General features: G+C 29.1%; 1 protein-coding gene across 8 annotated transcripts in view; it reads right to left on the bottom strand.

Annotated features, from left to right (window-relative positions):
• LOC143245142 (calcineurin-binding protein cabin-1-like) overlaps window positions 1-17,813 on the bottom strand; it is a 93,496-nt gene that overhangs the window by 67,746 nt on the left and 7,937 nt on the right. For 6 of the 8 annotated variants that reach the window (XM_076491080.1, XM_076491083.1, XM_076491081.1 and 3 more), the window contains exons 5-12: window positions 14,066-14,167; window positions 13,513-13,591; window positions 8,938-9,067; window positions 7,139-7,187; window positions 6,404-6,504; window positions 6,158-6,224; window positions 3,783-4,005; window positions 2,819-3,045 (exon numbers count right to left, since the gene is read on the bottom strand). In XM_076491080.1, coding sequence (XP_076347195.1) covers window positions 2,819-3,045; window positions 3,783-4,005; window positions 6,158-6,224; window positions 6,404-6,504; window positions 7,139-7,187; window positions 8,938-9,067; window positions 13,513-13,591; window positions 14,066-14,167 — 978 coding nt within the window. The remainder of the gene's footprint in view (window positions 1-2,818; window positions 3,046-3,782; window positions 4,006-6,157; window positions 6,225-6,403; window positions 6,505-7,138; window positions 7,188-8,937; window positions 9,068-13,512; window positions 13,592-14,065; window positions 14,168-17,813) is intronic. The other 2 variants (XM_076491082.1, XM_076491084.1) reach the window with 1 other exon arrangement.

The raw sequence follows: 17,813 nt of genomic DNA, 5'->3' as shown, positions 1-17,813 counted from the left end.
AATATTTATTGACTTATCCATCAGGGTTCCTGGTAGGGGTGCTAAGATGATTCTAGGGACGAAACGGTTGTCTTACAGTTATAGGTAAGGATCTCTTAACCTGTAATATTATGTGACAATCTATAGAATAAATACCTCTGATTTCTTTGAGATATATTCTGAAAATAATAAGCTGACAGGACATAAATTTAACATTTTGTAAAAACAGAACAGGTTCTAGTGATTGACTTACAGAATGAGTTGCTCCTGGCATATTTGGAGGTTATCAAAAGTTTAACACACTCACTGCCACTGGACACACATGTGCATCCAGAATATATTACCAATGACAATAACTACACACAAATATTTAATACTATTGGATAGAGCAGACAAACTATTGCAATGTGAGCATTATGGTTTCATAGGAATGTGACTAAACAACAGTCCATTTGTAAGTATGAACAATAAAATATAATAGGAGGTTTACAAAACTTAATAAGAAACAAGATCTATGAATATATACACGTGTGTGTGTATATAATAGCCAATTGTTTGTCTGACATGCACTGTATCTTTTGAACAGTTAACTGTAGAAAAAAATGAGCTTATAATAATTTTACATTATATGAAAATTATAATTTTTTTGCAATTCCCAAAATTTCATATTGATTGATATCCATCAGTCTCCATACATGCTGATCTGAAGAACAAAAATATTTTTCATGAGTGAATTTAATGGAAAAAAACTGGCCTCCATTGGCTGATTCAAAAATATATTTTGGTAGTAGACAAATAATTGGATAAAATGCATAGGGGGAGGAATGTGTTTTAGTACCTACACTGGTTTCCTTCAGTTTTTATAAATGTTTTTTTATGATGGCATTATATATGATTGATTTTATCATACCATGTCTAATTAACTGACTTGAATTTAAATGAATATCTCCCTTTGTCATTTCTATAATGGCCTTTTTCTTGTGCTCAGTAAAATGGCATCCAGCACAAAAATTTTCCTTGGCTACTTAGAGAACTTTATTGCTCTAGGGTGCTGAGTACACTCATTGCATCTAAAACAAAACATTTTTGCCAAAAGTGAATTGCAGTTAATTTACTTTGCTTGAAACACACACACACACACAAAGCAATCTTACTTATTAAAATGACATGGAATGATAAAATATGGTTGTAAACAGCTAACTAGAAAATTATGCTGCATGCATGTTCTGGTCTAAGGAATTGGGTTAACTGTACATTTTATATAGCAAAACTGAATTGTTTCAAAGTTCCACTATTGCACAAGTTTATAGCTTCTTTACAACTTGTTTTTGTTCCTGAAAATATTCTATTGTCAATCTTTATCTATTTATAAGTTACAGAAATGTACTTATATGACAAGACATCAGGTAAGTGTAGTAAAGTCTAACAAATATGACATGCAGTAGCAAAATATCATGACAACTTAAATGCTTATTTATTGAATATTATTAACTCAGTGTGTACAGGTTGAGGTCAAAGTGTTCATGCTTGATCTCATGCAGAGTGACATTAAACAAAATGTAAGGAATTTTATGTCAGAGTTATCAACATTTCATGTTACCCTACACTGCTGATTTTGCAACAGTCTGTGTCAGGAAAAATAACAGATACAACACTGATACTAAAACAAGACTTTAGATGTGATGTAGGGGGTTGAAGAGATAATAATATGTGCAATTTCCAAACTGTGCAATGGAAAAAAGTATTTTTAATCTTTATATAAACATCACCTTGCACTCTGGCTTGCCAAATTCGAAGTCAGACTGACTTTGGCATTTCACAGACATATCTTTAGAACAAAATCTGTAGTAACACAGCTTATTTTGGGGGTACAACAGATTTGTACTGTTGATTTTCTCACATTTCTTGATGGTACATGTCATAAGTTTAAAATTTTAGTCAATATTACTTCTTCAGTACTGTACTGACAACATTTACCTTCAATGACACTTACCATATACAAAGAATTCATGCAACTAAAAGAATTTATCATAATTTATTGAAAAGGAATTAAATTTAATAATTATAAATTTGTATAAACCAAGAATAATTTTAGCCAAAATACTGTTACCTAATTTAACCAGATGCTGTTTTAAAAGACCAAGGTTTGCAGTCATTGATTAATCTTTTCTTTTACAATTTATATGCTAAAGCTGCAACAACTACTGAAATTGGCAAAAGAAAGAACAAAAACACATGTTAATGAACATCAGTCAAGATAAAACTGACCAGATGTATATATAATTGAGTTTTCTGATTAGCAATAAGACTTTTACTTCTAAGATAAGAAAGTATTTTCAACGTGTTTTTTTTAACTGTTTGACCAAAAGTTTGTAAATTTCAAAGGATAAAACTCAATAAAATATTATATTGAGTTATATGGAAATCAAAATTGGGTAGTATCTAGTGAGTTCCTTCAAAATTTCATGCACTTTGGTCAAGTATTTCCAAAGAAGGAGTAAATAAAGAGATATCAGTGACTACCATGCAATCTGAAAAATGTGCTCAATATAGGAGGTCATACAAACTTTATTATGATGTGACAAATAATTTACAATTTTTAATCAAAAATAATAATAAAAAATATTCATTGATTTGATTTAATATTGTTGGTTTTGCACTCTAAGCTTTAAAGTAGTGTCAGGAGAAAGGTGGTTGTGTTGGGTTGGTAAAAAGTATATTGGTAAAATAATGTTTATTGACATAGATACCACATAATTCTTTATAATAAATTTATCATTATATTACATTAATAATAACATATTATTGTTTAGCAGAAAAACAAAGTGTTAAATCTTACTCTAGCTGATCGTCTTTTACTACCAACTTCATAACTTTCAGAAGAAAGACGCTTTCGTTTGGCTCCACGGCGAGAGCTGGTGGTGGTTACAGAGTAGTAGCAGCTAGCATCTAGATCCTGAACTTGTGAAGTTTGAAGTAAGCTGTGATAGCCAACGTCTGGCATCAGAAGGTGTCCCGATTCTGTCAACAGTGCAGGTGAGTCATATTCCTGAGGAACCTGCGGATCTGGAAAGTAGTATTTAAAGTATTATAACAATTACTGTCCAGAGAGAGAGAGAGAGAGAGAGAGAGAAAAACAGCACAAAGACAGGATTACTAATCAAACCAAAAAAAAAAAAAAAAGATAAACTAACTCGAGTGTGGCAAAACATACTGTCGTAATGGTTTCCAGTGTTGGGTGGATGCTATTGGAATTATGTTGTAAAAAGAACACAGTCTAGTCTACTTAACTGTAATGAAAACATTTTATTTATCCATTAACAAGTTTTACAAGAATGACTTTTTCAATTTCTATGTAATTTAAGGATAGGCCTAAGTTCATAATAATGTTAATGTTCACTGACTTATTAACTTCTCTTGTACATATAGTACTTCTCATATCTCTATAACTTCATTATTAACAGAAATTCAAAATTTACAACACTGAACTCACTAGTTAACTTAATAACCAGAGATCTCTATAAAAGTGCATATCAAACAATTCAACTCTAGTCTAACTAGCTATTGCCCTACTTTTGTCTGAGCTTTCACAAAATTTCCAATGTCAATGTTCCTCCTAGTTAACATTAATAGAAATGATAATTAGGATTTTAATAAAAAAAATAGTGTAAAAATGCAATTTAGTTTCAGAACATCAACCATCTAAAATTTCCTCAATACAGATGGTCTTATTATAATAAATTAAAAATAAAGCTTTCAAATAAAACTTAGAAAGTAATCATTATTCACTTGAGACAACTTACCAACAATGAGAAGCTTGGTATCTAAAGGAGTGGAATACAAAAGATTTTCCTTAGATATGGAAGTCAGAACTAAATGCTGTTGATTTTGTTGAGGTAATGTAACTGTGGTAACAGATGAAGAAAGTACTGAACTAGAGACCAGAGTTTCTGAAACTTCAATTGAAGATGGACTTGTCTGTGGTATCTGTGTGTAGTTTGTAAGGTCTACTCTACATCCATATGACTAAATATAAACACAAGAAAAGACAAGTTGTTAAGTAATAGTTTAAAACAGGTAATATTAATTATAATGTTTGTAAACTAATATGTAACATTTGCTTCCAACCTTGACTCAATTAGTCTTACACATTAAAAAACAGTTTATTTGTTAAAATAGAAAATTATGTGATTATTCACTTTTCCAAAACTGTCTTTTACAGTACAAGTATTGAATGTTACAAAAAAACTGAACAAAATCATAACCATTTGCTCTGGTATTTCACGAGCCAAGTGTGTGTTTCCTAAGCATCTTGATGCCCCATTCTTATTTATTTATCACTGTTGGTCTTTTACAAGTATTTTTTCATAATGCCAAGAAAATTACTGAAAATAAAATTATAAAAAATAAAAACAACTAAGACATAGTTAAAAACAACAAAACAATTTTGACAGCCATGGAAAATAATTTTAAAACCTGCAAATTGTAAATCATGTTGCATGGAAGGTAAACCAGTTGTAAAGTTTCCTATTTTGTAGTTTACATATACATAATTTAAAAATATTTGTATTATTTCTGTTCTATCAGCTTCAAAAGTGCAATAAAATTATTCTTGTAATTGTTTTCAATTTTTTCAGTCTACACTGACAAAATTACATGGTGAAAAGACCTACACCAAACACTTGCTTGTTTAATTTTCAAATACAAAGTTCTAAGTAAGGCCTAAAATTGCAAACAATGTGAAATGTAACATACTAGTTTGGTACTTTTGATTGTAGCTTAGAACATACTGATACCATGACATAAAAACTGTGAAAATGACAGAAATATATATGTAGAAGGAATAACTAATTTGATAATTTTATCCCTGTTTTTGGTTTATATCTCCATTTTGAAACAACCATTAAATGAAACAATTTGTTATTTACTATATTAAAATATGTTAGCCAGGTAACCATATGATTTTACATTATCGCAATTACATAATGCAATTACTGTCATAATAAAAGAAGCCAAAGCTTTCATTATTTCTACTATATTTGTCTCATCTGATGAATAAAGCAGAAAATATTTGTATACTAAATCAGGTCGGACAAAACAATTCAGAACTAAGATCGGAATTATTTATCACTGTGTTCTATTTAAGAGACAAATTAATTTTAAGATATATATTGGTAGAAATGTTATGTGTCCAGAGTACTATACCTTCTATTGTTATCCACTTGAAAAATAATTTCTGAAAGTACCATTTTAAATATATTATCTTAAATACCTTTTGCATTTATCTTTTATTTATTACTTCTATAACTTACACATACAAGTTTCATAGAAATTAATCACTCTTTCAAAAAAGCAAAAAAATGTAATGATTTTACAATATAAATTCCAGAATGTGATATTACATGATTGATTTACAATCTGTTTGCTAAAGAATTATCTTCACACCATTTGTTGCAAAAGTTTTTTACACATCTACTTTGTAAAATAAATAGTATTTCACAAAGACTAATCAGTATTCATGTTCATATTCTAATGACAATACATATTTAAATGTAAAGCATCTCATGAGTCATAATGGAAAACTATAAATTTAACAGAAAATGTAATTAGAAACAAAATTTAACAAAAGAATTTTTATGTTTTATATTTACTGTCTACACCATCAACAGTCATGCTTTAAAAATATTTTATTAAAGAAACAGATCCATATTCAAAATATGGAACAAGTATAATCAGTTGTTTTCAATCTGTGATAGTAGAATTATTAGTTGTGGAATAAATGTAGTAAAAATAAACTTAATAACAGTGAAATACTGTATTTTTTACATTAAGCCTGAAAGTCATTGGTCTCCAAGTAAGTGCACCCAGGTAAATTTATAAATGACAAAAAAGCATATCACTAATTTATCAAATGTCCTAAAATTGTGTGAAGTATTGCTAACATTTCAAAATTACAAAAATATGGGTATGTATTTGTTAAAAACTTATGACAAAATAAATTACAGACCTAAAATTAATTACTCAGTATTTCATTCACGATTTATTTACATCAGTCAAAGCTACATCATGTTAAAGTTATAAGACTGAAAAGCAAATTAAAAGGAACAATTCTCACAAGTACAAAATAATTGTTTTTTGTTTGTTTTTCTTACTATTTATAAAGAATACATTAACTTACAATTGGAGGATCACTGCTGGCTATATGATCATACATTGCAAGTAAACTCTCTCCTAACGACTTCCAGCTGTCAAATACATGCACAAAAGAAACAAAAACAAGTTTATTGTAATGAAATAAATCTAAATTAATAGTAACATGTATACTTTCATTCTTAACGACGTGACAAACTGAACAGAATGTTTTCTTCAAAACTAAATACTGGAACATAAGGATCAAGAACATGGAACAAGTTACCAAACATACCTGAAATCTGTGAGTGGTTGGAGGAAATTTACAAGAGGCAAAGGAGGAGGTCTGGATATCTCTTGTTTCTTAGCTCTGAATGCAAGAGCTTCATCAATTAACTGAATTGGAATGAAATAGAACAACATATTAACTACAATTCAAATATTACAGAAGTTACAAAAATATGAAGTGTGAAATACCTTAATCAAGTTTTATTTGTATGAAATTTGAAACAGTGTACTCATAATTAAGTTGGATATTCTATGGAACAGCCATCTCTGAATAATTCAATTTAATCAAGTTCTTATTTAATAGTTTTGTGTTTCTCAAAAACAGGTCTGATATACTTCTAACATATGATAAGTTTAAAATTCTGTATCATATCACAAGTTAATATCCTAGATCAAAGTGATATCATGCACACATCCTTTATATATTTTACTGGAATAAAAAATTCTCTTTTCTCTTATGATTTAAGTACAAGACATCATAAAACATAGTTTTTCAATACCTTTAACCCCAAAATCAAGGAAGATGTTATTACATTTTAGAAAAACACTATAAATAACTTGAAATGGAAGGTAAGACATTCAGTAAGTGTATTAAAATTGTAAATACGATAATATTTACATGATTATATCTATTATATTCACAAATTACTCATATACTATTTTTATTTTATTTTAATGTTGATGAAATGACATTGACAATTAGGAATAGAACAAATACACTTAAAATTCATGTATTACTCACTTTTTTCCCTTCTTCATCATCATAGGCTGCTGTGTAAATTGATGGGCTGCTGAAAGAATTAAAATTTAAAAATTAAACATAAATAATTTTAGACAATTCAATGTAGATTATCAACCTTTAATTATCATTCTTACACCAAATATTATAGATTGCAAAACCGAACAAGTTAAGACCTACCACAGAAAAGAATGGTCTGCCTGCAGAATCACTTTCATTACTAAAATTACAAAAAAAATGTAATTATGTTTGAAATGTTTTTAAAAGTACAAAAATCATAGGAAACAAAAAGCTTGAGAGCGTTTTTTCTTCTTCTGTGAAATAAATTTCAGTTTCAATAAGTTTTTAAAAATAAAAATTTGTGGGGTAGCAGATATATGTGAATATGTGAAAAATAAAAATAATGTAGTAATTTTAATGAAACTTTTCAAGAGTATATTACATCTAGATTACATAAGGTATTTATAACCACAAAACAGTATTACAAAGGTAAAAAAGAATATACTTTCATTTATTTATTGCTCAAATTTTCATTCAAAGTTTTGAAATCTTAAACTTATTTTAATTTTATAATTTGTGTTAATGAAGAATATAAATATGGTACCTGTCTGAAATATTTAAAACAGTAAACTAAAAATAACCACACAAGTTTATACTACTGTAACTTCATAACTTGCATTCTCAGAACTGAAATTTATATGTTCAAGTAATTATTGCTGGTGTTCAGAAAATGGGTGTTTGATACTTGAAAATGCATAACAAATTAGTAATAATGCATTTCCAGGAGCCTAGAATTGAACTCAATTAGTTGGCAACTTTTTCTTCCTTTTTTTACTTGAAGAAATAAATATGGAATCTCAGTTTCACCTAAGTCATTGTCCTAAACACATGACTTCATCATATACTGTAAAATGAAAAATATTTAAAAATAATATTAAAATTTTTGTAGCTGCCAGATGCCTCTCTTAATTCAAAAATGAGCAAGTTTGGCATCCTTACAGTATCAGATCTATAAGAGATAAGTAATAGCATAGAGAAAATTAACATATTATGAGCTCTTTTGGTCTTATTTCTTCATTACATTAAAAAACAGTAAATTAATGGTGTTTTAAGTCACTTCCTATCAGCACAATAAAAGTTTTGAGAATAAGAATAGAAACCACTACAACAGTAACAATTCTAGCTCATCAAAAATGACATTAAACAATAACATGTCAAAGAAAGGCAGTAATTTTCTTATCTGTATTTACTGTAAAATTCTACATTTGAATTTCAATTCAATATAATAACAATTGTTACCATTTCTTTTATTGTAACTTTGTTTTTAAAAATGTGAAATATACCTCCATATCAGTTGTTTAGAAATGAAACTAACAAATTATATTTCATTCAAAGAGTAAGTGGATCAAAACAATTATGTATTAGCTTCAGTACAATTTCAATTCCATGTGCATAAACTAAAACTAAAAATCCTGATTATTTTCGAATACATTTTCCTTCCCTTGAAATTGACAAAAAATCTTCATTAACTTCAAACAACAAATATTAGTAAACCCAAATTGGACATTTCTAATCTGGTTTAAAAACAAACAATTAAAAACTGTTTTTCTAGTCAAAAGAAAAATGAAACAAAAACTGTGAATTACAATGAATTACAATCCACAGATCCTGTTGTTTTGGCTCAATTTTTTTTATATGTGATGCTTTTCTTTTCCTGCACTTCAGTTTATGATATATTTGACATAAGATGAATGGTTTGTAATTCTTTAGCAGCTTCACATGTAAAGAATATCTTTATTCACCAGTTTTTGAAAAAGCTTCCACAGTATTCATTTAAGCTTGGATCTTCTTGCAGTATCTTGTTTCGGAATACCAAACCCTTTAAGTAGTAACATTCTTTTTCCAGAGATACAGAAATGTAATACAGACAACCTAACAAAAGAAATTAGCAAAGGTAAACAAAAGAGAATCTTAGATTACTCCAAACACAGATAATTAGATCACTTTATTTCTGAACGTAAAATAAATTTAAAGTAGAGTTCACATCCTTGGAAACAAAGGCGTTCAACACTACACAACTTCTATGACTTTTTAAGCTTCATTTATATTCAAGTTTACAAACAGTGTTTGATATAATCTTTACAATGGTTATAGTTAAAACTTCAAAATGTTCAACACAAAACTACGTTTCCAGCTGGCTATATTGATAAATGTAATACAAGCTTATTTATGACATAATTTTGAAAAAGTCTTGTAAGAATTGGAGAGTAGCAAGAAAAGATCAAATCCTTAAAATAACAAAACAGACTAAATATGGTAGAAAAAATGGACCAGTTTCACATAAAAACTGAAATTAAATCATATTTTATAATAATAATGATCCAGATCCTGTGCTGTCACTTGTATAACTACTTTTCTCCGTGGCCATAGCTACAATTAAAACTTAACCAAGGTTCAAACACTGACAAATACATGGAATCAATTTTACATACCATATACCTAAACCACATGGGTGTACAATTAAATTCAAAATTCCATTTAATTTCAAATTTCAGCTCTTTCATAAATAGGCTTGTGTATTTTACACAACCTTGTAACTACCATGCAATTATGGTTGCATACACATCAAAGGCCATGTCATTGTGTTTACTGACTCACATTAACAATTTTATTCAACTAATATTTTGTGAATACATGTCATTAAATTTAATACAAAACTGTAGATTATAATTCAAATTATTCAATTTCTTAATTTAAAAGTAAAAAAAACACATTTAAATGTTGATTTTTGTGTGTCATATGGTATGTTGAATGCAGCACTGGTTCGAATTAGACATTTGCAACATCAAAATACAAAATCTGTGGTTATGTATGAATTAGAAACTCAAATTATCAATATTTAACAACTAGAATAATGAATAAAAACTTTCTATCTTTTCTATGTGATGAGATGTCACTAACATACTGAATCTAACATAGTAACCCTCACTCACCTCATTCTGTTTCTGGAAATAGTCCCTTACATACACTTAATTCTGTATATGACATGAGAAAAACCAATCAAAAGCTGGGAAAACCACTTGTGGGACATCAGAATGTCCCACAGTCTATATGTTATAACTATGCTGTTTCTTTCTTTCAAGATGAAGCTATGTACTGGGGGGTAAATTAAGTTTTTAGCCTGTTTGAAATTTTATTTTATTTTTTCATCACATACTCTTTTACTAAACTCTATAAATTACAATGGACTTCCATTGTATCAGTATAGTAATTTATTATTTTTTATCCATTCAAATGTATATATAAAACCAAAAAAAACTTCATTTCACATCATTCATGTGCAAAATTTCTTAAGAATTAGCAACCTACTACAAACAGCAATCAAGTACAAGGGCTGTAATTAGAAGAGATAGTTCTTTGAATTGCTTCTTTATTTAGTGTTCTATATTTTGAGAAAAATAAATTTAAAATCTCATTTGTAAATAGTAATGCATATACATATATAATGTATTATAAATAACAGAAATGTGATTGTATTTTACAAAATTCTAGTCCATTAAAACACAGCCAAGACAGGTCACTTTGTAGAGACTAACTGTCAGTTTTATATTCTTGAATACAGCAACACAAGTTGATGTGTGCCATGTCACTGTCAGCAATGGTTGAAAGGTCAATATAATAAAAATAATAAATGTATAATGTTATAACATTTAAGCCATTTAGATTAACATTTGTGTTATTTAGTTATAATCTGTAGTCATTCCAGTAAAAAAAAACATAACTTGTATTTACTTTCTAATTTTTTACGATGTTTACGAGATCAGTCAAATCTACCCAGCATGTACAGAAATTCCAACTGATACTGAAAATAACAGATAAATGAAAGTTTTTTCCTTGAAAAACATTTGACAATTATCTAGAGATTACAAAGACTTCACATGTAAAACTTAGAAAATTTTCTCATGCACAAAAGTAGTTTTAATCTTGAAATAAAATTTCTCTGCATACTGTCTAGTCAACATTCTGAAAAAAAATAAAATCAGAAAGTCTTTAATTAAAATACTTTAATACTTAATTTAAATTCCTGATATTTTGTGTGCAAAAATCCTTCTAATGATTACTAATAACTTGCAAAATTTTGTAAACTTGTTCACACATTATCAAAAATCATTGTATGGATACTTTCATGGTTTTACTAGCTGGGTGGATTTCACCCAACCAGTAATGAAAGAGTTAATGTATCTTCAAGAAATTTGGCAATACTTCTGTAAACCTTAAAAGTCTTTTATAGATTAGATAAAAAATTAGGATGATAAGGCATTGTTTCGTAGCCTAATTCAATGAGCTTCTGGAGTGTCATTTGAGCAATGTGTAACCAAGCATTCTCATGAAGCAAGATTAGTCCTCTTCGATTGACTAATGCTGGCATTTATTCCAATCCTTGACAGTAAACCTTCACAGTGATATTCTCGCCCTTGTTGAGCAAGCTGTAATGGATAATACTGGCTGCAGGCTACCATACAGTGACAACAATCTTCTGTTGTTGCAAATTTGGCTTTGGGAAGTGTTTTGGAGCCTTGCCACGGTTGTGCCATTGTGCAGTTCATTTTCTGTTGTTGTAAAGGGCCCACTTTGCATTACACTTGACAATTTGTTCAAGAAATGGGTCATTTCTCTTATGCAAAATCAGCATATAGCAGAGTTCAAAATGGCAACTATTCTGATCTTCACTGAGTTCGTGTGGAACCCACTTGTTGAGCTTTTTCATTTTTCCAATTTGCTCAAGATGGTCCAAAATTGTGAAAATGCCAACATCCAATTCTAGTGCCATTTTTCAAACAGTTTGTTGCAGGTTTCTCTCAATTAAGTCTCTCATTTGGTTGCTTTCAAGAGAAGGATGTCCTCTGCTCTCCTTATATTCAAGATTCACATCTCCATCACAAAACTTTTGAAACCAATGCTCTATTGTATGTTCAGAAGTAGTTCCTTGGTTAATATTGTGAGTTGTTCGTGATGCATTATGACCAAGTCTGAATTCATACAAAAATTGATGTACAACTTTTTTTCCCATAATTAATTGTAATGGTCTGAAACATTGAAATAACGTTTTAGAAAAGATTATATAAAAGCTCTAATGAATAGGAGAACTGTTTAGTTTTTCAATGATATGTGTGAAGTTATAAAAAAGATAAGTTTCTTATCCCTATAAATTTGTAATATAAGAATCTGCCATTATTTTTTTTTTTGAACAACCTGATAAATATTGCCTCCTGTGGCTCTAAGTTGTTTAATAACTTCATTGGATAAATATCCTTCTTTGTAAAGAGCAGTGACATTCCTCCAGATTTAAACTTACATTTGTGTTAATGCATATATAAATTACTCTTATAATGTTCAATCAAGAACTAACGAATGAAACATAAAATTATGAAAAGGGCAAATTAACACTGACACTCTACTGAAGAGATAACTTGTATTAAACATGTATTACCTACACTGATAACATAAAAATCGTAATTGGTAGACAGTAATTGTGACGTGGATAATGAAATTTAGAAATTAACCTATTTTCTATGTAAAAATGAGCAAATTTGCATATTTTCATTTATATAAGGTCTGAATAAAACCCTCGATGGGCTCAGCAGATAGCCAGATGTGGTTTTGCAATAGCAAAACACACACACTGAATAAAACAACATATGAATTAAGATTTACATGTATTTATACCAAAGTTGTACAAAAATGTTTAGAAGTGAGTAGTTTTTCGAGATTTGTAATTGTAATGTAAATCACTTTCATGTATCAGCCCCCAAACATAGTCTCCCATCATGTTTTCGTTATATGCTTCCAGGTTACAAAAGCAAAGTTTGAAGAGAAAAATAGGTCTTTTCTATTCACTTTAGGCATAAGCAATTGGGAAATAACACTTTTTGGCCAGGAACAAGAAAAAGTAAACAATTTTGTTACATAGTGTAATAGAAAAGGGTAAAAACCCTATGACCAAAGCATTTTCAAAAGGAGGAACTTTCTTCTTTAGGGAATGGTATAGTTCATTAAGTCAAAAGCTAAATGTAAATAACAAATATACTTGGGGTAGTGATTAATCAATCAACAATCTCATGTATCAGAACTTCTATGTAGGACACCTCAATGGTATGGTGGTATTTGTATAAACAAATTTAAACATTTAATAACTAGTTTATTTAATTCATGGCTTATTTCATAAAATTTCATCTACCCATAATTTTAATGCTTCCAAAACAAAAGCATTGAAGGAAATGTTATAATCAACAGCTCAAGGAAGTCTTAACATGTAAGCTTAAAATGCTAAAGCAACCTTACTAATAAGAAACTTTATTGAACACTGTGATACTTACTTGCATATTCATTTAGAGCATACAAAACAGTAATAAGATTGTCCAGACATGGCCAGTGACCGGAACTACACTTTAAACCCTAAAAATGTTAAGTTACATGTGAATTTCTAAAATTCAAATATCTGTGTAAAATTTTAATAATATCCATTATTTAGAATAAACAGTTAATATTGAAAAAAAAACTATTATTCTTCTACTTCTAATACAGACTTATATTGAAGTTATCCTTCTGATTTAATACAATAAGAATTTCATCATAAATAAATTACAATAAAAGTTGTTATAACAACAATACACTGGCCTAATAATATAAAAGTGTAAAAATCCATGTATCTTTTTGTATCAATATGATTTTACAAGTCATAGAAGATAATACATGAAAAAAAAAACAGAAATGTTTTTTTTACAAATTAACAATGCCAAAGACAAAACAATTTACTTTTATGAGATATTTAGCCTTCATGACAAAATTAGGCACATTTTGAATCAATTAATTTTTTACTTTCTTAACATACAGTTTTATAGAACTCTTAGTAAAATACAATAAGCATACCTCTTCAAAAGCAAGTCTCGCCAGAGCATACTTGTGTAGTTTTAGTGCTCCATGACCAATTCGGTACCACAATGTGACATCTGTAGCATCTATACTGACAGCCTAGGTGAAAGCATATTCATCACAAAAGAACTAAGGTTACTGAATATTCTTAAAAGCTGACAATTTGTAGCCAAAAATATTACTCTTGTAAATGAAAAAAAATCCCTTTTTTATTTACCAGCACAATATACAATATAATAAACAATAATAATACAATATAATATAAAAACCATGTTTGTATTGATGAAAGTTATATGTAGTACTTTTGTGTATCCTAAATTATCAGAATGCATGTCTAATTAATTAACTTATAGAAAATGTAATGAATGAAATGTTAATGAGTCTTAACTCCAACAAAATGATTATTTTAGATTTATTGTTAATTCAAATATAGAAATGAAGGAGAGGATGGAAACTGGGGAACATCCAGGAAGAAGTGATCATTGCTCTATTAGGTTCAATGTATTGCTGCAAATGGAGATAAGAAATAATGATAGTTTGGTTACAAATTTCAAAAAAGTAAACTTTGAAGAGATGTAACAAGAATTATCTGTTGAGGATTGAGCAGATGAATTATTTGGAGACACTAAAGAGATGTGGAAAACGTTTAAAGATACATTTTTAATATTCAAGGTAAAAATATTCCATATAAGAAGAAAAGGGTAGCTGCAATAAGAAAAAAAACAGGTTGGCTCAGAAAGAGTATAAGAGATAAAATTATAGAAAAGCATCATAAGATTAAGAAGTTTAAATTTACCAATGCAGGAGATTTAGAACATTTAAGAGATCAAGTAAGTTAGCAAAATACAAAAATAGATCTTCAAAAAAAATGTAAGAGAAAAGGTAAAATATAAAACTGATTAAACCTATCTGATTAAGTTGATAAAGGAAAGCTCCTATCTGATGTGTATGAGATAAGTGGATTATTAAATTTTGCTTTTTCTTAGTTTTTGCAAATGAAGGTTTAAATAGTATTCCACATCTCAAACAGTTGAGAGAAGGAAACAAGATCAAACATGATTACTACATTAATTATGAGATTGTTAAGAAACAACTCATAAGTTTAAAGAATGATGACTCTCCTGGGTCAGATAATATTTCCCCAATAGTTTTGAACAAAGTTAACGACTGGATGTGTAAGCCAATTGCTACTATTTTTTTGTATGTCCTTGAACATGGGGCAAGTAACATAGGATTGGAAGTTAGCTGACATAACTCCTTTTTATTTTATTTTTTTAAATCAATGGAGGAGATAAAAACTGTACCAGTAATAATAGATATATTAGTTGTGAGAAGAGTTTTGGAAAGTCTGAGAGAAGATGCTTGGTAAAGTAATTTAACAATGTTAGCTATCCAATAAAACTCTAAACAGAGTTTTACTGGGAGAAAATCTTGTCTTACAAATTTTTTGACAAATCCGTGAAAAGATTACTGCTTATGTAGATTTGGTTTATCTGGATTTTCAGAAAGTATCTGACAAGGTGCCACATACAAAACTTTTTAAAAATAATCTGTAGGGTGTATTCAATAAGTGCATTTAGAATATTTTCAAAGCTACACAAAAGATATTTGCACTCCCCATCCCTAATTTGGCAGTAAAAAGCTAGAGGAAAGGCAATTAGTCATCTCCCACTGACAACTCTGGGGCTACTCTTTTAGCAATGAATAGTGGGATTAACCATCATGTTATAATGACCCAAAGCCAAAAGGTGAAATTGAGATTTGAACCTACAGCCCTCAGGTTGCAAGTTAAGCACATTGGTGTGGGGGATAACTCAGCAAATTGGAAGAATAGTACTGGATGAACAAAAACAGATGGTTGTTACAGATGGAGTTCAGTCAAACTGGATTAATATCAAAAGTGGGATACCCAAGAACTCAGTCTAAGGACCATTACTCTTTTTGATTTACATCAATAATGTAGTTAAAGAAATGATCACAAGACTTGCTGATGATATTAAGGTCTTAGATGTTGCTGGCTGTGAAGAGGATTCTACTGCTTTACAAAAAGTTTGATATCATTTATTGAGCTTGGTAAATAAATGGCAGATGGGTTTTAATTATAATAAATACAACGTAATATATACGAGCTACCATAATTTGAATTATGCGTATATATGGATGGAAATAACCTTGATGGTGCATTTGAAAAAAAAAAAAAAAAGAGAGAGAGAGATATTGGTGTATCAGTTGATTAATCTCTAAAGCCACACAAGCAACATGCTGTTGCTAGTGGTAGGGCAAATAGAATTTTAAGTTGTATTTACAGAAAGATTAAATATAGTCCTAAAGAGGTTATAATTTCACTGTATATATATATCACTGATTAGGCCATATTTGGAATAAAGTGTTCAATATTGGGTTCCTTACCTCAGAAAAGACATTTAATCATTGAAAACTGTTCAGAAAAGAATTACTAGAATGAAGCATGGGATGGAGGGGGGTCATCATACAAGAAGAGGTTGAAATTTCTCAAATTGTTTTATCTTGAATAAAGAAGTGTTAGGGAGGGATCTAATTGGAGGTATTTACAATTATAAATGGAACTGATAGTGTTGATGTATCACTTTTTTTGTACTTAATGGTGAGAACAGTAGAACTATGGTACACAAATATATCTCTTAGAAGTGACAACATCTTCAGCTAAGACATTTTTATTTTTCTAACACGATGGTTTGCCTTCACATGTTGTGGAAGCAATAAATTTAAGTAAGTTTAAGAGAAAGTTTGATGACTATATGAATGATAAGGACTGACTTTACAATTTAAAATAAAAATTATTTATTAGTAGTGTTAGTTTAGTTTAGAAGATGGAACAGCAAAGATGGACCAATAAGTCGCATGTTGTTTCTAAATGTTAACGTTACTCTCACTTTTTTAATTATCAGAACTCAAAGCCTGATCTTAACATTTTTTTATGAATAGGATCATCAACACTAATATACTCAAACAATTTATTTAAAGTAGCATTCAGTAATGAGTAAGGAAAAGATTTATCTTGAACCAGCTGAACTCCTTGAAAGGTTAGCATATATGGAGTTAGAGAATCAAGAGGATGCCAGCTAAACCAAATTTCTGCCTTAGAAAGAAAAGGTATAGGAGAGACAAGAAGTTTTTCTATTGGTCAAAACTGTAAACAGACTACCACCTCAGCCAACAATTATTTTGAGTTTCAGAAACAAGCACAAGGATATTGATTCTGTGTCCCTCTTTAATGATGAAATTTGTCCATGTTTTAAATTTTAGGATGTACAAGACAAGGGAGTAGCACTGCAAAGAAAACAATGATACATTTGCCAATAATTTGTTTACTATATTCTTTTCAAGCACAGTATGTCATATATTAAAATATTATTTTAAAAATTACTGAATGACTTCAAGTTATCAACAAAACCTAAGTATCTTAGATAATCTGAGAATAAGTAAAACTAATTACTACATCACACACACACATACAATTGCCACTTCAAAGTTTGGTATTTTAGCTATTGGGTTATTTTGTTGCAAAATTTTAAAAATGAATAATTACAAAATAAGACCTTTAATTAACTCTTAGGTACTATAAACATATTAGCCATTTAGTAAATAAATTATAACAAATTTATCTGAAAAACAAGTCCAGAAAAAACAGGCTAATGTTTCCATAGTCTTTCCTCATATACCTATGATTAATATTACTATAGCCTTTCCATTGATCTATGATACA

Source organism: Tachypleus tridentatus, chromosome 2 (assembly GCF_004210375.1).
Source record: "Tachypleus tridentatus isolate NWPU-2018 chromosome 2, ASM421037v1, whole genome shotgun sequence".
In the NCBI taxonomy this organism is placed as follows: domain Eukaryota; kingdom Metazoa; phylum Arthropoda; class Merostomata; order Xiphosura; family Limulidae; genus Tachypleus; species Tachypleus tridentatus.
This window is presented reverse-complemented; position numbering and strand designations above follow the sequence as displayed.